The sequence below is a fragment of the Urocampus carinirostris genome, chromosome 14 (genome assembly GCF_059441175.1).
Source record: "Urocampus carinirostris isolate Australia breed hairy pipefish chromosome 14, RoL_Ucar_1.0, whole genome shotgun sequence".
In the NCBI taxonomy this organism is placed as follows: Eukaryota; Metazoa; Chordata; class Actinopteri; order Syngnathiformes; family Syngnathidae; genus Urocampus; species Urocampus carinirostris.
In genome coordinates this window covers 11,064,928-11,090,175 of record NC_142362.1, presented here as the reverse complement: position 1 = coordinate 11,090,175, position 25,248 = coordinate 11,064,928, and the positions used below count along the sequence as shown (strand labels likewise).

Sequence of the window (25,248 nt, the reverse complement as noted above, 5' to 3'; positions counted from 1 at the left end):
TGGAGTTAAAGAGCCTCATGGCATGAGGAATAAATGATCTCACGCTCTATGGCTTCTAGTCATCCCTCTCTGTCCTTGTAGTGTCAGTAATTGAACTTGGGATAAACACAATTCAGTCTTCTTATGGTTCAGATCCTACCTCTCAGATTGGACGCACTGTATGAACATGGTGAAATGCCATCTGAGCCCTTTAGTGTTACCTATGGTGTTCCGCAGGGTTCAGTACTTGGCCCCCTTCTTTTCAGCATTTACGTGCTTCCATTAGGTGATATTATTCGCAAGGATAATATCAGTTTCCATTGCTATGCAGATGACACTGAACTATATCTTCCGATGGAGGAATCTGCCACACTAAACTGTGGAAATTTGGAGACTTGCCTCATTGAGATATAAGAATGGATGTCACTCAACTTTTTGCGCCTTAACTCTGAAAAGACCGAAATGTTAGATATTGGTCCATCTGAATGTCGTGACTTGTTCTCAAAAACTGCTCTGAACATTGACAAATGTAATATCACCCAGAGTGACTCAGTCAAAAACTTAGGTGTCATATTTGACCCTGATCTGTCCTTTCAAACACACATTAAGAATATTACTAGAACAGCTTTTTTCCCATCTTCGCAACAATGCTAAAATTCGCCCTTTACTTTCTCAGTCGGATGCGGAGATTATACTTCATGTGTTTGTTACCTCCCGTCTCGATTATTGTAATGCACTACTCTCCGGTCTTCGGAAGTCCAAAATCAAGAGCCTTCAGCTGGTACAAAATGCTGCAGCGAGGCTTTTAACTAAGACAAGAAAGTTTGATCACATTACCCCGATTTTAGCTAACCTGCATTGGCTCCCTGTTAGCTTAAGATGTGATTTCAAGGTTCTGTTGGGTGTGTACAAAATCATGCAAGGACTTGTTCCCTTACATCTTTCAGATTAAAGTTCCCCCTATGTTCCGGTCCGGAACCTTCGCTCTGAAAATGCTGGTCTAATAGTGATCCCAAGAGCCAAGAAGAGATCCGCAGGTTTGAGAGCGTTCTCCATTCGGGCCCCGGTGCTGTGGAATGCTCTTCTCCCTGAGATTCGATCTGCAACCTCAGTGGAAATGTTTAAATCTTAGCTTAAAACACACCTCTATTCTATAGCATATAAATAACCTATATTTTATTTTGATAATAACTGTGTATTATTTGCCCTCATGTAGGTTTTAGATCAGGAGATGGTGCCATAATAGTCTGTAGTTTGCAATAGTCCTTGATCTGTGCAGTCCTTTGAGACTCTTTGTGATTAAGGGCTATATAAATAAACATGACTTGACTTGACTATGAGTGCATGATGTATGTTAGTGTGAGACTCATGTGAATGAGTCCATGAATGAATGGATGCTTGAAAGGATGCAGTGGAAGAGTGCTCCCAGGCATTAAATTGCATTCATCATTTCATTTCATTGCCTGTGACTGGCTGGTAGCCAGTTCAGGATGTCCCCTGCCCACTGCCTGAAGATAGCTGGGATGGGCTCCAGCACCCTCCGCAAACCTGGTGAGGAGAAGTGGCGCAGAAAATGGATGGATGGATTTCATTTCATGGAATTTTATTTGTTCATACTTGTTTGTTGATGTTGTTTTGTTAGTTGCACTTTGGTTAAAATACACTTTGGGCAGCTCCACGGGTGGAAGGGGGGCAGGAGTGGGGCGGACCTGAGAGTGAGCGCACCACTCCGTGTGGATGTAGTGAAAGAGAAGCACCTCCGCACATGGCAAATATAAAAAAGCTATTGCGAACGAGGAAAATAATCGAAATAGTTAAAACTAACGCACAAGGGACTTTGGAACACATTATGTAGTTGTTCCCTGTTTTTTTATTTCATGTATTGTTCCGTTAGAACTGGTTAGTGTTGGAACATTATATAATTGTTCAATCCACTTGTGACTATTTTCCCTGCATTGTCCTCTTCCATATTTTGTTCTGTTAGAGCTGACTAGTGGTGGAACATTAGTATGTTGTTATATCCACGCGTGAGTGTTTTCCCTGTGTTTTCTTTCTCTCTTGCTTTGTTCTGTTAGAGCTGGTTGATGTTGGAACATCATATAGATGTTCTATCGGTGCCTAAGGATGTTACCTGCGTCCTCTCAATTTCATGTTTGATTTAGTTACAACTAGTTGGTATTCCAATTTATCCCATTACGTCTAATTTTATTATTTTATTTGTATACAGTGGCTTGCGTAACTATTTGGTCCCTTGAAATTTGTGACCTTTTGCCACATTTCAGACTCCAAACATAAAGATATAAAACTGTAATTTCTTGTGAAGAATCAACAATAAGTGGGACACAATCATGAAGTGGAAACCACTTTATTGGATATTTTAAACTTTTTTAACAAATAAAAAATGAAAAAGTGGTTTACAAAATGATTCAGCCCCATTGAGTTAATACTTTGCAGCGCCACCTTTTGCTGTGATTACAGCTGCAAGTCGCTCGGGGTATGTCTCTATCAGTTTTGCACATCGAGAAACTGATATTTTTTTCCCATTCCTCCTTGCAAAACAGCTCGAGCTCAGTAAGGTTGGATGGAAAGTGTTTGTGAACAGCAGTTTTCAGTTATTTCCACAGATTCTCAATTGGATTGAGGTCTGCACTTTGACTTGGCCACCTTGATATTTTTTTGGCGAACTATTCCATTGTAGCTTTTGCTTTATGTTTTGGATCATTGTCTTGTTGGAAGACAAATCCCATTCCCAGTCTACGGTGTTTTGCGGACTCCATCAGGTTTTCTTCCAGAACGGTCCTGTATTTGGCTCCATCCATCTTCCCATCAATTTGAACCATCTTCCCTGTTCCTGCTAGAGAAAAGCAGGACCAAACCATGATGCTGCCACCACCATGTTTGACTGTGTTGATGGTGTGTTGAGGGTGATGAGCTGTGCTGCTTTTACGCCGAACATAACGTCTTGCATTGTTGCCCAAAGGTTCATTTTTGGTCTCATCTGACCAGAGCACCTTCTTCCACATGTTTGGTGTGTCTCCAAGGTGGCTTGTCACAAACTTTAAACAACAATTTTTATGGATATCTTTAAGAAATTGCTTGCACCTTGCCACTCTTCCATAAAGGCCAGATTTGTGCAGTATACGACTGATTGTTGTCCTATGGACATATTATTCCACCTCAGCTGTAGACCTCTGCAGTTCATCCAAGGTGATTATGGGCCTCTTGGCTGCATCTCTGATCCGTTTTCTCCTTGTTTGAGCTGAAGGTTTAGGGGGACGGCCCGATCTTGGTAGATTTGCAGTGGTCTGATACTCTTTCCATTTCAATATTATTGCTTGCACACTGCTCCTTGGGGTGTTTAAAGCTTGGGAAATATTTTTGTATCCAAATCCAGCTCTAAACTTCTCCACAACAGTATCTCGGATCTGCCTGGTGTGTTCCTCATTCTTCATGATGCTCTCTGCGCTTTAAACAGACTTCTGAGACTATCACAGTGCAGGTGCATTTATACAGAGACTTGATTACACACAGGTGGATTCCTTTTATCATAGTTAGTCATTTAGAACAATGTTGAATCATTCAGAGATCCTCACTGAACCTCTGGACAGAGTTTGCTGCACTGAAAGTAAAGGGGCTGAATCATTTAGCACACCCACTTTTTCGTTTTTTTTTTTTTTTAAGTTTAAAATATCCAATAAAGTGTGTTCCACTCATTGTTGATGCTTCACAAGAAATTACAGTTTTATATATTTATGTCTGAAGTCTGAAATGTGGCAAAATGTCACGAAGTTCAAAGGGGGCAAATTGTTTTGCAAGCCACAGTATCTTTTTTCTTTTAAGTCTTTTACTTCATGTTTATCCCGAGGTGCCGCGTAGACTCTCCTCGTAAACAATGTAGACATTCTTGTTATTAATGACCAAATAAAACAATTCTAATCTATACTTTTAATGTTTTGTTCATATAGAGCTGGGGTGTCAAACTCATTTTAACTCGGGGGCCACACAATAGAACAAACATTCTGTCGGGGGCCGGACTAGTAGATTAAAGAGAAAGAAAAAGAGAGATCCCGGCGACCCTACTGAGGATAAGCGGTGCAGATAATGGATGGATGGATGGATGGAAAAAGAGAGATAAAGAAATAAGAGAAAGAGGGAGGGAAAAGGAGAGAGGGCAGGACAAAGAAAGAAAAAGAGAGAGGGAGAGAGCGTGAGAAACAAAAGATAAAAAGTCGTGAGAGAGGGGGGAAAGAAAGGGAGAGGAAGAAAGAAATCCAAAGAGAAATAGAAAGACAGAAGGAGAGAAAAGAGAAAAGAAAGTACGAAGGATATGAAGAGAAAAAGAGAAAAGAAAGAAAAGGAAAAAAGGAAGTTAGAGCAAAAGAGGTTTAGAGACATAGAGAGAGAAAGAGACAAAGAGCAACAAAGGAAGAGAAAAAGAGAGACACAGAGAGTGAAAGAGACAGAGTGGGAGAAAAGGGGTGGAAAAGAGAGAGAGAGAGAGATAGAGAGAGAGAAAGAGAGAGAGAGAGAGAGAGAGAGAGAGAGAGAGTGAGAGAGAGAGAGAGAGAGAGAGAGAGAGAGAGAGAGAGAGAGAGAGAAATAAATAAATACAAGTACAGGGTTTTTGTGAGGCACCTAGCTTTGGTAACAGCAAGTTGAAATATTTCAACCTGCAGCTTGTTTTTCTCTTGTGCTTCTCTGCTGAGTGTTGTCTCGCGGGCCGGATTCAATCCCTTAGTGGGCCTAATCTGGCCCGCGGGCCGCCTGTTTGACACCTGTGATATAGAGCTAGTTTGCCTTTCAACATACACTGCGTCTTCTGGCTTTCACCTTTAGTTCATTTAGATATTGTTTGTGTTTGATTTAAGTAAACTTTATTGTTCTGTTTCTGTACATTGACACTATCCAAACCCGACACGTTTTCTGTAAAGATGTCCTTATTTAAAATCTCATTCCGTTATGATGTGACGTAGTCAAGCACCATTCAAACTTTTTTTTTTTATCCTTTTCCCCCCTCTAGTGGTTATGGCTGCACAAGCAAATAAGGCCTGAGCTAAAGAGTTCCTACGATGACAGCCAGAAATCGACTCTATTTGTTTGTTGGGTAAAACAGTAATACACAAGTGTTTCTTGTACTGGAGAAACAGAGAACCGACTAGGTATGATTATAAAAAACTAAGTAGACGAAAAGCCTGAAAATTTCAAATACCAGATTGTTGGCCTTGAGCCAGCTATTCACACATTTTCCCTATTCTCAGTTGGCTTGGGGTGGTGTGAAATTAATGTCTCATATTGCCATATGCAGTGTTCATTTTACCTCCGAAAAGTGATGGGTCCCGGGGACTCGCATGCTCAAAAATCTATGGGTCCCAACAGAGATCTATGGGTCCCCAAAATTTAGTGTGCTCCATGCCCTTACAAACTGTCGTATTTTCCCATACAAAATACAAAAAAATATTTTTTTATTTATGTAGTTTAACATGTTATATTGTACATGTGTTTCCTTATATCATATTTATTGTTAATGAACATTTTGTTGTGAGACACTGAGTTGCTCAACATGAATGAGGTTTATTATAAAAAAAGTTCAAAAGTGTTGGACATTCACTGTAGAACGAAAAAATATATGCAAATATAATTAAGCAGAATAATACATTTTCTTATTCAAATTATGAATTCATTTTCTGCATTAAATTATTATTAAAAGGGATCACCACAAACCTGTCTTTTTTCATTTTCGCCTTTTCTACTTCCTTTTTTTCTTAACTTCTTTATTCAACATCTCATCTCATCTCATTAGCTGCACCGCTTATTCTCAGTAGGGTTGCAGGGGTGCTGGATCCCATCCCAGCAATCATCGGGCAGTGGGCAGGGGACACCCTGAACTGGTTGCCAGCCAATCGCAGGGCACACAGGGACAGACAACTCACTCGCTCATTCACACCTAGGGACAATTTGGACTGGCCAATCCACCTGAAATACATGTCTTTGGAATGTGGGGGGAAACCCACGCAAGCACGGGGAGAACATACAAACTCCGCACAGTAAGTCCGGTAGCTGGAGTTGAACCCACGCAGGAGGTTCCCAAAACCTTAGAACTGTGCCGCATACGGGCTAACCACTGCGCCGCCGTGCTCTTTAATGAGTTGAGCCGAAAAAGCCGGTTCTCTAAAAAGAGACGGACTTTCACTACATAACTCGAACCCGAGATCGGCGTGCAGACGAAAACTCGAACCGCGAGACCAAAACAACAATGGCGGATCTGCTTGACGAAAGGTTTGGAGTGCGGTAAATCTTTGTGAAAAAATGATAATGACAATTTCGTGTCAAAAAAGTTGCGTCCCAGGGACGCACGTTGATTTGACACGATGCGTCCCCAGCAAAAATAATGCGTCTAGGGCGCAGGGACGCGGGAAAACGAGAACACTGCATATCTGTAACGACCCTCTTTCATGCACGACACAAGGTTTCACAGTCACTCGGTTTATTGCCTGCATTCAGTAAACAAAACAATACAAAAGTCAAGGCATCTGTTCACGACTGCAATTATCTAAAACATTAAAGATACAAAAAAACAGGTCATCACTCAACAGGCCGCACCTCGTGGCGTGTTTGCATCACAACATGTTGCATCATCGTTTCAAGCTGTATTACTTTACTTCTTATTTAGAGCTTTTTTTAATATACATCATTTAGCACAACATATATATCTTTATATACAAAAATAATTTGTGAAAGCAGCTCATATATCTAGCAAAATATTAATTTTTTTATCCAACTGATATTGGGCACATCTTACCTTCAGCGCGACGCAAATTAGCTGAAGCTACGGCAAGCGCTGAAGCCCATAAAGTGCCAAACGAAAAAGACAGTCGCAGACGCCCATGACTTAACAATTGAATGAGGTACCAGAATATTAACAGTAATAATAATAATAATAATAATTTCCTTTGTATTGTCATTCTGTGTAACAATGTACACAGAACGAAATGTCGATACACCTGACCCGTTGTAGCGAGCCGATGCAGCCGCAGCCAACAGAGGGCGCCGCCATTTTACCAATGTTATAAGTCTTTGGTATGACTCGGCCGAGGCGCGAACCAGCGACCTCCCAGTCTCAAAGCGGGCGCAATGCGCAGTGGTTAGCGCTTGTGCGGCACAGTTCATGTCATGGGAACCTCCTGCGTGGGTTCAAATCCAGCTCCAGACTTCCTGTGCGGAGTTTGTATGTTCTCCCCGTGCTTGCGTGGGTTTCCTCCGGGCACTCCGGTTTCCTCCCACGTTCCAAAAACATGCATTTCAGGTGAATTGGCCGGTCCAAATTGTCCCTAGGTGTGAATGAGCGAATGAGTTGTCTGTCCCAGTGTGCCCTGCGATTGGCTGGCAACCAGTTCAGGGTGTCCCCTGCCCACTGCCCGGAGATGGCTGGGATGGGCTCCAGCCCCCCCGCGACCCTAATGAGGATAAGCGGTACGGCTGATGAGATGAGATGAGATGAGACCACAAAAACACAGATTTTGTGAGAATTCAAAAAAACATTCAAAACAATCAAATTTCAACTCTGTTACATATGGCTGAATGAAATTAGAAAAAAGCTCAAATCATGTGGTTTTGTAAAAATAAATGTCGATTGTAATAGCTTTTTCTTGTCACATTTAGCCTGTGGCGACCCAACGGACAAACAAAAATACATTTCTAGCTGCTTTGCATGTTACACATTTGTATGCAATCGACGAAGGCAAACACACGGGCATGCCTTTAGCCTCCTTTCCTCGTCCTTGACGCTCTGGTATGGCAGCTCAACGTGTTGGCATGTGTGTATACGTGTTTTTTGTGGTTGCTAGGCAACATGCATCCAACACTTAAAACGGATGAGAGCAGCTGGACGCCATCGTCTGTGCACGTTATCGGCCTGATTTTAAACACGTGATTTGGAACCTCGGACTGTCCAGCTCGGTAGTCGCATGTCTAGACGTGACACAGCATCTATAGCACAGGTGTCAAGCAGGCGGCCCGCGGGCCAGATCAGGCCCGCTAAGGGATTGAATCCGGCTCGCGAGACAACACTCAGCAGAGAAGCGCAAGAGAAAGCTGCAGGTTGAAATATGTCAACTTGCTGTTACCAAAGCCAGGTGCCTCTCACAAAGACACTGTACTTGTATTTATTTCTCTCTCTCTCTCTCTTTCTCTCTCTCTCTCTCTCTCTCTCTCTCTCTCTCTCTCTCTCTCTCTCTCTCTCTCTCTCTCCTTCTCTCTCTCTTTCTTTTCCACCCCTTTTCTCCCACTCTGTCTCTGTCTCTTTCACTCTCCGTGTCTCTCTTTTTCTCTTCCTTTGTTGTTCTTTGTCTCTTTCTCTCTCTGTGTCTTTTAACCTCTTTTGCTCTAACTTCCTTTTTTCCTTTTCTCTCTTTTCCCCTTCTCTCGTCATAGCCTTCGCGCTTTCTTTTCTCTTTTCTCTCTTTCTGTCTTTCTATTTCTCTTTGGATTTCTTTCTTCCTCTTGCTTTCTTTTCCCCCTCTCTCATGACTTTTTATCTTTTGTTTCTCACGCTATCTCCCTCTCTCTCTCTTTTTCTTTCTTTGTCCCGCCCTCTCTCCTTTTCCCTCATTCTTTCTCTTATCTCCTTACCTCTCTTTTTCTTTCTCTTTAATCTACTAGTCTGGCCACCGACAGAATGTTTGTTCTATCGTGTGGCCCCCGAGTTAAAATGAATTTGACACCCCTGATCTATAAGGAGGCCGTGGTACCGTGATAGTTTTTTTATTGACCCTCGTGACCATTAACTGATACTAGGCCCTGTTTGTTACTTTTCTCATGAATAAGAAAGGAAATGTATTAAAACTGAAAGAGATAAGAGAGGTTAAAGATGCCCCTCTAGAGCATTTAGTTTGAGGTTTTTATTACAAAAAAATAAAAATACTCTGGACCTTTGAGAACAGAATGAGGCAGTGAAGATTTCACAAGTGCGCATTCAAAAGGCTGACCATCATTTGAATACAAATAGGGTGGAACACAGAAGTCAGTGGAAAATTTCCAAGGCACTAGCTTCACACAAGTACTTCACATAGATTGAATCCTGCAGGTGGTTTAAAAAGACTCGAGGCCTACCACCTGACAGTAAATCTGAACAACACTTAGAACACTGTAGCGACGTTACAACAACTTCTGTAGATAAATAGATGTATTATGTTTATAAGTAAGTAAAAAAGAAGTAATGAGTATATTCAAATGTATGTTGCATTTTTCTTTATTATTATTTTTCCTTGCCTTATCCATGATTAATCAGGGGTCGGCTCCCACACACACACACACACACACATGCGACGCACAAAAAAGCGTTTATTTGAGGAATCAACTCCTTGCCCTGAAGAATTCTCGTGCCGGCGTGATGAAGGGGGCCCTATCGTGGATACAGAGCTGGAGCTAGCTAAGCGGCTAGCGGCGTTATAAGTCTTCGGTACTGTCCGTAATCCTGTTAAATGTGAACTCTCTACCAATAAGACCGACGAACTGGCTGTGCTGGTGAAAAACATCAAAGCGCACAAGGAGTGCCGTTTGCTGTGTTTTACGGAAACGTGGCTCACGTCTAGCATTCCAGACGCTAACGTGGAGCTACCCGGCTTTAGCGCTGTTAAGGCAGACAGAGACACAAAAGCCTGCAGGAAGCAGAGGGGAGGCGGACTCGCTATCTATGTGAACTCGAGGTGGTGTAACCCTGAGCACAAAGATTTCCATCTGCTGCAGGGACGTCGAACTTTTGGCCGAGCGCGTAATAAACAACAGAAGCATACTGCTGGAAGTGTGAATTTCCCTTCGGGAATGAATAAAGTATCTATCTATCTATCTATCTATCTATCTATCTATCTATCTATCTATCTATCTATCTATCTATCTATCTATCTATCTATCTATCTATCTATCTATCTATCTATCTATCTATCTATCTATCTATCTATCTATCTATCTATCTATCTATTTATCTATCTATCTATCTATCTATCTATCTATCTATCTATCTATCTATCTATCTATCTATCTATCTATCTATCTATCTATCTATCTATCTATCTATCTATCTATCTATCTATCTATCTATCTATCTATCTATCTATCTATCTATCTATCTATCTATCTATCTATCTATCTATCTATCTATCTATCTATCTATCTATCTATCTATCGCTCTCTCTCTCTCTCTCTCTCTCTCTCTCTCTCTCTCTCTCTCTCTCTCTATCTATCTATCTATCTATCTATAATCTGTGGAATGTGTAGCTCTTTGAGACTCATTGTGATTAAGGGCTATACAAATTAACATGACTTGACTTGACTGAGTCGTGGAGCCTCAAACTGTTCAAATGCACGCTTGTCTACAATTATTTTTTCTCAAAATTTGGTAATGTTATATTTTCAAGGCAAGTGACATCATTCTGTTGTCAAAGGCCTGACCATTAATATTCCCTGACTTGTTTGAGACATGCTTTCCCCCCGGCCGGCCGTGATGAGATCTGAGAGCTAATTTAAGTTTGTTTAACTGGCTGACTGTCATCCCTGTATCGGATCTCCTTAGTCAACCGGGAGCTTACTCATTTTCTCTTCCCGATTCGTCTGTGAAAGCCCCTCGGAGGAATTTGTGGCAAGATGCTTCCCGCCATATTGTCACTAGATAGCGCAGTCAATTTTTTTAATTTCTTATTTGATCATTTCCTTTCCATAGCGATACAATAAAGAGAATGTAAATCACCGGTGGAATACATTGTCCTTATAAATGTATACAAAATTTTACATTTAATAACCCGTTAACTTTTTTCTATTTCATATTTGGTTTTGGAATAGGAAAGGCGGATACTTGCCTTATCTTCGTACAGGATGAAATTGTTCTGAAAACATTTTGGAATCGTTAAAAAAAACTGAAGTGCAAAGAGTTCCACACACCTTGTATTTAATTTTAAGATCTTTTGGTTTTTTTTGTTGCACAAGCGTAAACCCATATTCTGCCGTTTTTAGTCTAAAACCAAATCTCAAATGAAAAAAACGTCTATTGGTCAATTAAAGTCAAAGAGTGTTTACATTTTTGGGAACACCCTATATCAGGGGTAACCAAAGATGTGCCTGTGGGCACCAGGGTGCCCCCTGAGGAAAGCTAAGGTCCATCCATTACCTGCACCGCTTATCCTCACTTGGGTCGCGGGGTGCTGGAGCCCATCCCAGCTATTTTCGGACAGTGGGCAGGGGACACGCTGAACTGGTTGCCAGCCAGTCGCAGGGCACAGAGAATTACAACTCACTCGCTCATTCACACCTAGGGACAATATGGACCGGACAATTAACCTGACATGAATGTTTTTGGAAACCGGAGTGCCCGGAGGAAAGCCACGCAAGCACGGGGAGAAGATGCAAACTCCACACAGGAAGGTTCGATCTCAAGAACTCATAACTGTGCCGCACATGCGTTAACCACTGCGCTGTATTTAAAATGCATGTGCAACCTGGTGCCCTTTTGCGCTAAACTGGGTGCCCTTTGCGCTAATTAGCACCAATAAGTAGCTCTCGGCTTGAGAGAGGTTGGAGACACCGCCTGTATGAAGACAGTACTGTACCAACTTGGATGTAAAATTTTTGGTTTTCAAATGTAACACATGTGAAATATAATCAATACAATCAAATCTAAAATAATAGATTTTTTCTTTTTGGGACCTGGTGTTTTAAAAATAATCCACACCATTGGCAGATGCCACTTCTTATTTTTAATAAATATTTATTATTCTTATTTTACAGTTTTTTATTTATAATCATAAATGAAACTTATTATTTATTTTATTTTTTTAGTTTATTTAGTGTGTTTTTGTAATGTTACAGTTTTGACTTATTTTTATCTACTAAAACAATAATAACTCATCCTTGAAATTAGCAAAATTGCTTAATTTAGGTTTTTGTCCCTCGTGAAAATGAGAAAAAAATACAGTATTAGGGCTATTTTAAGTTCAATCTTTATTATTCAGATGTTAAAAAAAGGTTTTATATTGTTACTTTCACATTAAACAAAAATAATGTCGGTGGTTGAATTGGAAATTCTTTTTTTTTGTTTTGTGAAATAAAATAAACAAACGTAATCTGATATTGCAGATGGCAAAAAGTGTGCTTACTTAAATTGTTTTGTTTGGACAAAAATAGGAAAGAAATACAAAGATTCTTACAAAAATATACTGCGAATGAGCAAAATTATTATCTATTAGATATATCAGACAATTCTACTTATTTTAATTGAATTGTCTTAATTGTCATTGTTATCAATGCTGTGATAACATTGTAAGATTGGACATGGCACTCCAGGGTAAACAGATTTCGAGAAGAGAAGAAAAAGAGAAAAAGATTATCAGGGTAAAAGGCAGAAACAATATTTACAACAGTTACATATCTGTAATCACAAAGAAATAAAAACAGAACGCCTCCATTTTAAGTGCAATCTGTAATAATAAGAAAGAAAATTATTATTTGGGGGGGGATTTGGAAATTTAGAAATATGTTCTTGTTCAGATTCAGATTCAGATTCAGATTCAGATCTACTTTATTGTCATTCTAGTACACGTGTATACAGAACGAAATGTCGATGCATCTGACCCCCACAGTTTCCTTGAATGTACAGATATAAATAATGTTGTATTGTATTTTGGCTACGTATAGTATTTTACCATAGTGCCGATAGTGCAAGAAGAGTAGCTAACCAGATGTGCAAAATGGGCAGTCAGGTTAACAAGTCAGGTACACAGTAACATTAACACTGTAACAATAACGCTGTAATTACAATAGTGCAGAGAGCAATGTGCAAGGAGTGGCAAGCTATAAAAAAAAACTGCCAGTAGTGCAAAAAGTCAGATTAGCAGCCGTTTAGATTTAAGTTAACTATATGTTAGATTGACCATTTAACAGTCTAATGGCCAGGGGGACTAGACTATTGCGGAGCCTGGTGGTCCTGCACCGCACACTGCAGTACCTCTTCCCAGAGGCTAGCAGAGTGAACAGTCCATGATGGGGGTGAGAGGGGTCCCCGGTAATGTTTTTAGCATGGGATAGGCAGTGCTTCTGGCCAATGTCCTGAATGGAGGGAAGTGTAGTCCCGATTATTTTCTCTGCTGTCCTCGTTACCCTCCTCACACTACCCCAGTCGGTAGCGCTGCAGCCTCCTGTTGGTTCATTATTCCAATTAACTCAGAGTTTTTGAAACAGTAATTTCTAAAACTGTCTAAAACGACTCAGAAAACATTTATTAATTTTTAAAATCTATTTTCTTAACCCATTTAAAGTGTTTTGACTGTTATAAACTCTTAACATGATTGCTAATGTCGGCCAAACATGTGCTGTTCTTTAATATCAACACCCTTCAGAGTAGATCTGATTTTTGTATTCTAGGAGATTTCATAAAAAAAGAAAGGGGCTTTAAAATAGGTTGGAATTTATTGGGGTTTTGGGGTTTTTAAGGGTTATTGATCTATCTTCGTTATTCATTATCCATTATCCGTTATCGGTCAGTTCATAATACGCTACAAAGCCTAGGAGCCGGGACACTTACTCTCAGCCAAAAGGCCAAGCTAAGGTCCTAGCCCTAAAGCCTTGCTGCGATCATTGCGAATGCACCGTTCCCGGAGGTACTGCAATACCGGGCCGATGCGTGGAGTGGACAGAGCAAGCTCATATTCCATCTCCGAAATGCAAAAATCAAAGATAGTGACTTAGTCAAAAACTATAGAAATGATCCTCCTCAACTTCTTCCTCATAACTATCGCCATCACTGTCGCATGCCGACACATCTAGACTGAAGCGCTGTTATATATATATCCCAGGGCTCTCTCCTGTTCTCCTTGCAAGTTAAAAATCCCTTGATGTCTTCTCTCCTTAGTTTGAGTGTCTACTAAACTAAAAGATTATCAGTCCGCTATAGACGTCAACGACCCAGTTGGGCTTGGCTGGCAAAGATATACATACACATGATTTGACAGAAATTGCCTTATCATCCATCCGTTTTATGCCGTACGCCTATAACCATCATATCCCATGATCCTTTGGGCATGAAGGCCGGACAAGCTTGTTCAAATGCTATAAATAGTGTGACACCATCGGCAGCTGACAAATGCGCCTCGTGAAACGCGACCACGGGCACAGCCACACGCAAGGCGGCCTTTGAACTACTGTACCCTGCCACTATATGCACATTAATGGCTCTATATTCACATTAATGGCTGAATACTATCTTAAAAAGAAATTCCCAATATTTGCTTTTATACACTGAATGAGGATAATCATGACCTGCTGGCTTCCCCTTTTTTATTCAAGTTTTCATTCACTCTTTGAAATAAGTGAGCTATACAGAAACCACATTTGAAGGAAACATTGTGGTTTGTTGCTATTGTGATGATTATTGATCCCTTTGCTCCTTACTGCAACATCAGTGGTCGATAGACAGTATGTCGCCATAGAATTATAAATTGAAACCTTCCCCCTCTGCTATTAGTTGAGCTTTGATGTCGATGCACACGTTTGATCTCTCGGCTCAAAGATGATTCAGTATGCAATAAAAAAAAAAAATGTTAAGTCCAGCGGTTCTTAACTATGGTCTGGCTAGAAGCCCCAACATTCCACGCCAATAAAATGCTTAAGTACTGTATATACTCATATCCCACATCGCATGTAAGCGAACACCCTAAAATTTGTTTTTAAAAAGCCACATACTAAAAGAAGTTCGTACCAAAATTATCAAAATGTGACGACCAGAACCGAATCAAGACCCAAATGCGTAGCGTTAACCAGTTTATTGAATAGAAGGAGGAAGGGTAGCGCCCGCGATCAGGTGCTCGCTGGACGCGGCAAGAAAGTCGCTCTCGCAATCGGATCGTGAACCGAATACGGAAGTGGATCTTCCGTGGCGGGAGATGGCGGTGTCAGGGATGTAAAAACAGGTCGGTAGCCGAGACGGGAGAGCAGACATGGTCGGGATCGAAAACAGGTCGTAGTTGGAGACAAACGGGGAGATCAGGAACAGGTGGAAAAACGGGTGCAAAAACAGGACAGGCGGGAGTCAGGGTCAAAAATGCTTGCCTTGTAACAACAGATGTTCGCAGACAGACTGACAACCAGAGAGTGACAGGACTGGGCTTAAAAAGGGACAGGGAACCAATCAGATAGCCCGCAGCGGCTGGCGCCAAATGAGCGGGCACAAGTGATCCAAATCGGTAACCATGACAAAAAACATCGTGTACCTAAAAGAAAATAATTTCCTAATTGTGTAGATACTGGTAAAAAATCTAGAAATACAACATGCTTTAAATCATTTACTGTACCTTCAAGCAGTGCCTCAATGGCAGACAATCGTAAGATATTTTCATATTTTGCAATCTTATCCTACTTCGAATCGATTGTCTTTGTCACTGTTTTCCATTATTTCTTCCCCTTATTACGAACTTACTTAAGACCCATTCAGTTGGGCATGAAAAGGAAATAATTATTCAAAATCACAATAAAATGAGATGTGGCCCTTCACACAATGGGGCACTTTCAATTTTTTTCTCATTTTATTGAAAATATGTGGACCAATATATACAATACAAAAAATACCTAAAACATTTTACTTTGTTTTACAATAAAAAATACAAACTAGAATAGTGTAAAATAAGAAAACTATGACATACTAAAAATGGTTAGATATAATAAATTTGGAATTTATTGTTAAAATAATATTTGCCAATCAGAAAACCATTAGTCTTTGTCAAAGATCCGCAGTGAAACTCATTCGGGAGGTATATGTTAAGAGAAAATATTTTATTGTGTATACATCAACTAAAATAACCCTAACCCTGATTCAAACGATAAAACTGATTACAAAAGCTTCATGAAGTATCATTTTCCATTCATAAAAAGCCTATAATATATGTAGTCACCTTCGACTTTTTCTGGTGACACTTAACAAATCAGTTTTTACGAATAACGACGCTCAAGGAAATCCTCTATGGAGCTATTTAACCTTGTTCTTTCATTTACTTAATATATTTTGGATACACAAAACACAAACAGCAACATGCTGTTGTGTGATATTTTGGAGATCCCCGATGGCAAAGATAGGGTATGTGACCTTCTTGGCAGTACCTCAAACTGCACATTACGTAACAGCTATAATTCAAGCTCCCGACTGGGTGGCAACCAACACTGTGAATGTAAAACTAATGCTAAATCACGGATCATATAACTCTCATAATCTTTACAATGTATATCTAGTAACGATTGTCACAACTCTTACTAGAGGAATGACTTTTCCTCTTCTGCATGTTTGTTTTAAAGACCGGTTGTGAGAAAACAAAGAGCAGTTCCTTTAATTATTTTAATGACAGAACAGTCTGGACACAAATAATCCACAGCAAAATGATTGTAGATTGTAGTTGATTGACCATTATTTTATTAATAGAAGGGCAGTCCTGAGAACAAAAAAACATAAGAAAAACAAATGTTTTGATTAGGCTGAGGAGAACAAAACTAAAACCGTGGAACTTTCCAATGGAGAGAGCTGTGTTTGTTGAAACCGACTCCAACAGTAACAAGGCGAGCTCAAGCCACGTCCTGCTACAAAATAAAACTGAAATAATAGAGAAACCTTACAACTTTGATATTATCAATTAAAGAAGACATGAATTAAAAATTGTACACACATGACTAAGTATAGGCAGTGACACATTTCAGTATTGCAACATCATCTAGACCAGGGGTCTTTGAAGTGGTGCCCTCGGAAACCAGATTGATCTAAAAATATATCATTATCAAGGGACTATACAATTTAACATATTACTTAGGATTGTCGAAATGTTTGTTAACAAACACATCTCTTAATTTTATACGGACAAGTATGTGTCTGTTTTATGCCCAGGCACACAAGTACTTGAAACCAGACCCGTTGGACAGCTGAATGGGGGTCTGGCAGCAGGAGGCCTTCAGTGGTACGTTCGAACAGCTGAGTGGCTACTGAAAAGAAGGGAAATGTCAAGCATTGGCCTGCGGGGAATGCATGTAAGCAGTTGGAAGTTTTAAAACAATTGTATTTAGCTCCACGAAAGTGAAAATCCACAAATATAGAGATGCAGTGGAGGGGATGTTTCCTGTAGAAATTGTTTGGTGCAAACTCTGCTGAAAGATTGGACAATTCTTTCAATATAGTTCAGAAAACAAATGTAGACAAGGTGGAGTCAGGTGGTAGCAGGACAAAAGCGGTAATGGGAGGCCATGGAGGAGGTGTCGGGGTGACGGTGGGTGTGGCAAAGCTACAAATAGCTGTGCTCACAGCCGGCGGACTCTTCACTTGGTTTCCCTCCCGTCCACCCAGCAACCTGGTTGGGTCTTGGCTCCTCGAGTAACTCCGCTACACCAAATAATACACCAGCAGCCATGAGCCAGTCCTACTCTTCGGCCCAGACGGCCTCTTCGTACAGACGCACTTTTGGTTCCGGCGTAGGTTCTTCTCCAATGTCTTCCCTGTTCTCCACTCATGGAGGAGGAGGTCGCAGCTCCTCAAGCCATACCACTCGTGTGTACGAGGTGAAGAGCGGGGCTCCACTTTATTCCAACTACAGGATGTCTTCCGGCGGTGCCGGGCTAGGTGCCTCCAAAGCTATGCGCACTTACGGCGAAAAGCTCGACTTTGACCTGGCCGATGCAATGAACCAGGACTTTCTCAACACGAGGACCAACGAGAAGGCTGAGCTCCAGCACCTCAATGACCGCTTCGCCAGCTACATCGAGAAGGTTCGCTTTCTGGAGCAGCAGAACGCTGCTCTTACAGTGGAGATCGAGAAGCTCAAGGGCCGTGAGGGACCCGGACGGGTGGCGGAAATGTATGATGATGAAATGAGGGAGCTGAGGAGACAAATTGAAGCTCTTTCCAATCAGCGCGCCCGTGTGGAGGTGGAAAGGGATAACTTGGCAGATGACCTTCAGAAAATAAAGCTCAGGTAGGTGATGTGAATGGCTAGAGGTCTAACAGAGCTCAATAAAGCCAATCCAACAGTTGGTCAGGTTATTCTCAAATCGTTTTTGTTTGTCACTGCTGTGTTAAGAACAGAAAACACGGTATGAGGGACTCCCCATCAGCAAAATGTGGGGGTCCATTAGGTTTATGTCCTTCTTTACTTCACTAATTGGTAAAATTATTGGATAAAATCTCACTACCGTCACGTTTTAGGTAGTTGTGAGAAAAATAAGCATTCGTCAATGAGACAGCCCGTTAGTACGTACAGAATGATTATGTTTGTTTTTCAATAAAACGCTGCGAAACATGGAGAAGGACATTGACTTATTTTATTATCTAATGACTAAGGACTAGGTCCCACTCACGTGTATCAGTTGTTCGATATCTTGTGGGATCTTTCAAGTCTCATTGTTTCCTGTCTTTCTTTTCTGTAGATTACAAGAGGAGGTTCACCAGAAGGAAGAAGCTGAAAACAACCTCTCTGCCTTCAGAGCTGTATGCTTTATTAGAAAACTATTTTTAGATCATTACTACAGGTCTCAAATCCATGTAAAGGAAGGAGGAACCCTTGAGTACCTTGACTTTAGACCTTGGCACTTCATAGATTTCCTACTTCCTTATCCTGGATTCGACACTACCAGATACTGCTGTATCCCCAACTAATTTAAAGTCCACCTCCCACTGACATTACGATTTTCTTGATTCTGTCTTCAGGATGTGGACAATGCTACTCTGGCCAGGCTGGACCTGGAGAGACGCATTGAGAGTCTGCAAGAGGAGATTGGCTTCCTCAAGAAAATCCACGAAGAGGTTTGTAGAGCAGTTGTTCAAAATATATTTAGTAGCTGTTGACCAATGTACAACGCCTGTAAATAGACTCAGTCAGTGGAGCAAGTGTCACAGAAACCCTCAAGCATTTGTTTTAGACATTTAACTATAACTCATCTGCAAATATTTCCAACATTCCAGTCAGTTTAAAAAAGTGTATAAAGAGGTGTTGTTCTTCTGACCTTTGAGCATCTCTCAACTATAGACCACTTGAAGGGAAAAGGTCAGCTGTTGTCCACATCCCTAACGGGGTGCAAAAGGGAGTGTATGTATAGGAACAGATGCAAATCTATTTATACCGTTTGGTTGGTCCATAGGGCAGCTGAAGGCAACCAAGCCTTAAGCAGTTGTGCCTAATTAAACAAGCCGGATATCTTTGATAAAGACACAGCTATTATTAGAGAGTACTGTCCAGTCTATAAATAAAATGCAGAAATTGCATCTACAGTATAGTTTACACTGATAGCGGAAGGCTATTGTTTATGGGTCTTTTTGTAAATGAAATTATGTGCAGGAGATCCGTGAGCTGCAGAGCCACATCCAAGACACTCAGGTCCAGATCCAGATGGATATGTCCAAACCAGACCTAACGGCAGCTCTGAGAGACATTCGCATGCAGTATGAAACCATCGCTGCCAAGAATATATCAGAGGCCGAGGACTGGTACAAGTCTAAGGTGAGGAAACTACATCACCCAACAAAGTCTTGGCAATCCTTGGGAAAGTCCAGCAAACCTTTGTTCTAGAATCCTATATTTTTAAGTCTCTTAACCTCTTTCATCAGGTCACAGACTTGAACCAGGCCGTCAGTAAGAACAACGACGCCTTGCGTTCCGCCAAACAAGAATCCATGGAGTACAGACACCAAATCCAGTCATACACCTGTGAAATTGACTCACTCAAGGGAACTGTGAGTGTGTAACACTGTTTTTTTTCTTTCTCGTCCGTTGGGACCAATCCTTACATAATTTCTCGGTTCCCCATCAGAATGAATCTCTGCTGCGTCAGATGAGAGAAATGGAAGACCGCATGGGTCGTGAAGCCTCTGGTTACCAGGACACTATTGCACGTCTGGAGGACGATATCGCCAAGATGAAGGTCTATCCACAATTTCAACAAATCATCATCTAAATGATACGTGTATTTGAAATATAAATGAGGGATAAATTAGATAATCCAATACTACTCACTAATTGATAGTGAGCGTATGAACCCCCTGCCACTGTTTGTTTCAGATGGTTTTAGTTGTCAAGATGCTTGCTTGATATTGTCGTTTCTTTTCAGGATGATATGGCCCGTCACCTGAGGGAGTACCAGGACCTGCTCAATGTTAAAATGGCTCTCGATATTGAGATTGCCACCTACCGCAAGCTGCTGGAAGGAGAGGAGAGCAGGTGTGTTGTTTTCTATAAAACCTCAAAGTTGGATCTATAGATCTATGGGTTTGATTAAAAAAGCATATTGGTTGGTAATGTCACACTATAAAAACTGTTTGGGTCAAAAATGGACCAACCTAATATTAAGGTTGATTTGATTTAATGTCATGTGTTGTTTTTGCAGCAACAACCCCCACATTAGTAGTATAATGTTTTGTTTTTTGGCACCAAAGAATCCAGCAAAAGACCCACCAGAATTGCTTAATTTTATAACTAACAATCTGTGTCATTGTGTTTAAATTAACCCAATCACCTGGGTTGTTTTGTATCAAAAGACCCAGGTGTTGGGTTGGTTCTATTTTTTAACCAAGTGTTTTTAGAGATTAAAATCTTCAGATTCAGATCTAAAATTTGAAATGATGAAAAATGTCTTTATTTTTCATTCAGTACCAACTATCAGTGCTGATTGGGACGATAATCGCTTATCATATTTCAAACCATTGATGAGTGATGATTGGCTAAAAAAAATCCACAATGCCCAACCTTTTTAATAGATTCATCCAGGTTTTTTCATAAATAAGGTCTTATAAAATGGCAAGATTAGAGGTAATTTTGATGGGCGTAAATACCAAAATAAATGTTCATAGGGGCCAATCAATAGCTTTTTAAAGTGTGTTTTGGAACAGAAAACGTAATGCCATTAACTTTTCAGGGTCTATTTAGGAAAACTCGTTATGCTAAACTTTGAACCGAGAAATCTGTGGACTTTATAAATCAAGAACATTCACAAAAATACTGTTTATAGTTGCTGGGTGCCCCAAGAGTTTATAGACATTTGCAAATATACTTATTAATTCCTCATTCTTTACCCAACAACTAAATCAATGAATACAAACAATTTACATTTCTATTATTGCCGTAGATCCTGGTTTTGATAAGAAATTGAAATAATGTTAGTAGCCTTGATACAACACAGGCATGCCTTATCACCATTGTAAAATAAGAACCTTGAAAATATGTTCTATGTTCTAACAGTAATTTTTGATGACAAAAAGATTACACTGGATACTACTCTACTTTGTCGTGAAATCAACCTAATCCAGATTCATATCACATTACAAACTCTATTTTTTGTGGTATTTTATTTTCCAGGATCACTACTTCTATGCCTGTACAAACTGCCTATTCCGCAATTGGATTTAGAGGTAGGTGCAACAGCCGTCTTTGCATAACATCCCTGTAGGAAAAACATCATCAACTCAAATGAAGAGACAAAAGACTAATTATAACGTAGGACCAAACATGGGAGTTGCTATTTTGGGCCACATTACATAACTCTGGCGCCCCCCACTCAACACTATGTGGGGTTATATGACATAAGCCAGCCCTTGGGGAGTTCATATAGCTTGTGTGTGGGCTGAGCTGTGAGTCCTCAGTGTCACAAATTAAAACAAGTAAAATGCTAATATGATGTGTTTCATCACAGAGACCAGCCCAGAGTCCCAGCCTATGCGTCCCTCAGAGACACACTCAAAGAAGACCGTTCTCATCAAGACCATAGAGACACGTGATGGAGAGGTTGGAGGCAACACATCAACGCATACACTTTTAATATAAGCTATTTACAAATGACCCATCATCATGTTTTTTTCATATCCAGATGACTTATTCTGTGAGCCAGGGCGCTAGTGCCCGATGTGTAAGTGGGGCTTAAGGATTTCACTTCTTCTTTAAATTTAAAGAGATGGAAGCAAACTACTAGATTTTATTCCAAAAAATGTAATCACTTTGAAACACTGAAAGGTGATGCTGAAATAATAATGGGCCTGAAATCTTGTGGTTTGCATAGTAGAACTTGCACGATCACTAGCACCGGTTACTCTCATCAGAATTTTTTTAATTGCAGTAGTATCAAAAAGATTTTATGTAATATTTCATCCATTATGTTATAGTTATAATGTTTTAATCACAGAAAAACCTGAGAGGGAAAAACAAGAATAGATCTGGAAAACTGAAAAACAAAAAACAAACAAAAAAAAAACGTTTTAGCAAAAGAAAAAACAAAATATTGTATACACTGAAATAAAAAAAATTGGGAAAATGTCCAAAATTCTCAGAAAAACAGAAGCTTGTGCTTTTGTTTATTAAAATTCTGAAAAAAGTTTGAAACAGCAACTATTATTGGATTTAAGACTAAATAAATTAAAGCACATTTATTTAGTATTTATTTCCATGTTTTATATTTAGTATGTTTAATCACAAAAATAGAAACTATTCAGGAAGAACAAAAACAGAACTGAAAATGTAAAAAAAATATATATATTTTTTACGAAGATTAAACATAGTGCAAAATATTGGATTAACTGAGATAAAAACGTGTTGGAAAAACAGTTTAAGAACTCAGAACAGCCAAAGCTTGTGCTTTCTTTTTCTGCAATTTCCCAAAAATTGAAAACAGCAAATATTGGATCAACACAGAATAATAAAAACAAAGAGAAATGTCAGGAAAAACTGAAATACTGACATTTTTAAAGCAAACATTGGATTTACTGAAAATGAATATTTAAGAAATACTGGATGAATACTTAAACAAGTATAACCCAAATACTTGCTTCGAAAAAATAAGTTGTTGCAACATTTTCTAAGGATATTTTTTTAAGTTTTTGTAGACATGCTAATGGAGGACACCCCCACACCTCCTCCAACTTTCCTTTAACAAAAACACTCTAATAATCCTACTGCTGTCAGCCTAATCCCTTCTCACCCTCTTACATCTTTTTAATGACGCAAGGCACTCAACAATTGATAGGAGACACTCTCCTATATTATCTACAACACACTTTGATCTTTAATGCTGGTCTAAAAATATATTCTTCACCAACAATCTAACCTTTCTGATATCTCTGTTGATTTTTTCCAGGTTGTCAGCGAGTCCACACAGCACCAGCAAGACATCATGTAAACAGGATGGGATCCCGCTGAAACTATTATTTACAATAAGTAAAAAAAAAAGCATAAAAATAGCAAATGTAAGCATCTTCCCTCTTCTGTGTAATGGTTTATGCAAATCCTGTAAGCCTTCAGGCATTGGACACAGTGAGAGCGAATCGTTTTTGACTGGAAACAGAATGGGTTGCGTTGGTGTTGGATGAGAAGAGGGACTAAAAAATGATCTACAGGGAAAGGAACTAAGTCATGTGTGGCATGATCTTGGCTTTTGTGCCGAGAGCGTGTTGTGTTTTCAAGGGCAACCGTGTGGAGCTGCTTCACTCTGAAATCGAAAATTAAAAACATCTGTAATCACATTTTGTCTGAATTTTTCTTGTGATAGCATACTTTGAAATGTAATACGTTTTTGGGTATTGGAGTGTCTGGTTCAACCCTGCGTCGCGTTCCCACTCCTCTACTCTGTCTTGTCATGGCTTTCAGACTATTTTTTAGTTGAAAGCAATGATTGTGAAGTAGGAAATATTCATTTAGAGTTTCATTAAAACAACAACAAATGCGCATGGTAGTTTTTATCATTTTGCCGACACATAGCTTTCAAATTACATGTAGTATAAATGTTAAAAGGGCAGCACGGCGGTCGAGTGGTTAGCGCGTGTGCGGCACAGTTCTAAGGTCTTGGGAACCTCCTGTGTGGGTTCAAATCCAGCTACCGGACTTACTGTGCGGAGTTTGTATGTTCTCCCCATGCTTCCGTGGGTTTCCTCCGGGCACTCCGGTTTCCTCCCACATTCCAAAGACATGCATTTCAGGTGGATTGGCCGGTCCAAATTGTCCCTAGGTGTGAATGAGCGAGCGAGTTGTCTGTCCCTGTGTGTCCTGTGATTGGCTGGCAACCAGTTCAGGGTGTCCCCTGTCCACTGCCCATTGATTGCTGGGATGGGCTCCTATGACGCTGATGTGGATGACGTCAATATTCACTGTGGAATTATGGGACAACATGACTACAGACGCCTCCCGACTTACATACATTCGACCTACAGATTCCGGCAGCTACGATGGTTTTTTTCCGGGATGTCGAAAAATATCCTGAAATAGTTTGTATTTTGTATTGTGTGCACCTTCTTCCGAGTAGAGGACAGCACTGTAGTGCTTCTTTCTGCCACGTGGTGCTGTAAGAGGTCACCCAGCATCCACACCGAAGAAGAAATCCGGGTTCTACTTCCTAGTTCGTGTGTAAACATACAGTACTGAATATCCAAGAACTTTGACATTTTTATTGTTTAAAATCTCGTGCATCCATTCAATATGGTTGGTGTGAAGTGTAAGGAAGAGGCGACATTTATTTTGAAACGTAAGTGGAATAAGAAAGCTTGATGCGGTTGAGAAAATGGTCGGTACGGTTTTTTTCGGCCACTTTTTACCACGGAGGAGGACCTCTTGAAGCCCATCTTCCAAAAGTAAGTTAAAATCAACTTTATTCATCTTTATAGAGCATATTATTTTATGATTTTTTTTTAGTACAAACCAGTACAGGTTACTTATACAAGCCTTAAACATACTTATATAAACCCTAAACATACAAAATATAGCACTGAAGCAACTTACGAACAAATTATTTGTCTGTATATGTAATAATAAATACAACTTTAAAACACGCACTGAAAAAAATAATCCGATAGAAAATATATATTTTAAAATTTAATATAATCATTTTGCTTTCCCCCTTAAAAAAAGACATCAGATTGCAGATGCGCAAACTGTAGCCAGGTTATTGTTGCCCTGTTGTTTTTAGCAGGTACCCTGTACCTGTTGTTTGTTTGTAATTACATATATTTATTTTCATCTGTGGTTCATCTATAAATTAATGAAAAGTGGCTAAAGTCCAAATAAATAAATCAATGCCCAACATAATTATGTTTACATTAAAACATGAATTAAATAGTCTTACCTGAAGCAGGTTTGTATGACTATGCTGTTAGATAAAACAAAACAAACAAAAAAATAAATAAAATAAAACACCAACAACGTTTCAACATATTAAGATATGAAAAAGAGGTTTATCAGTAAAAAAATATAGACTATCCACTACCTGGTTTCTTTTCCTGCACCTGTTGAA

General features: G+C 39.9%; 1 protein-coding gene and 1 pseudogene across 1 annotated transcript; one reads left to right on the top strand and one right to left on the bottom strand.

Annotated features, from left to right (window-relative positions):
* Nucleotides 1-13,600: 13,600 nt before the first annotated feature.
* LOC148352622 (U2 spliceosomal RNA) lies at nt 13,601-13,730 on the bottom strand (annotated as a pseudogene).
* Nucleotides 13,731-17,324: 3,594 nt separating this feature from the next.
* Nucleotides 17,325-23,488, top strand: desma (desmin a). Its single transcript, XM_088352633.1, has 10 exons — nt 17,325-17,963; nt 18,415-18,475; nt 18,695-18,790; nt 19,323-19,484; nt 19,592-19,717; nt 19,795-19,905; nt 20,092-20,201; nt 21,336-21,388; nt 21,670-21,761; nt 23,104-23,488. Exons 1-10 carry the CDS (start codon nt 17,401-17,403, stop codon nt 23,143-23,145), a joined length of 1,416 nt encoding a protein of 471 aa, XP_088208759.1. The 5' UTR covers nt 17,325-17,400; the 3' UTR covers nt 23,146-23,488.
* Nucleotides 23,489-25,248: the final 1,760 nt, after the last annotated feature.

What these genes read in the sequence shown, in the direction of transcription:
- desma (XM_088352633.1), top strand. Translation starts at nt 17,401, where the DNA reads ATGAGCCAGTCCTACTCTTCGGCCCAGACGGCCTCTTCGTACAGACGC. An exon ending in TCAAGAAAATCCACGAAGAG is followed by an intron (nt 18,791 to 19,322) that starts GTTTGTAGAGCA and finishes AATTATGTGCAG; the next exon opens with GAGATCCGTGAGCTGCAGAG. An exon ending in TTGACTCACTCAAGGGAACT is followed by an intron (nt 19,718 to 19,794) that starts GTGAGTGTGTAA and finishes GTTCCCCATCAG; the next exon opens with AATGAATCTCTGCTGCGTCA.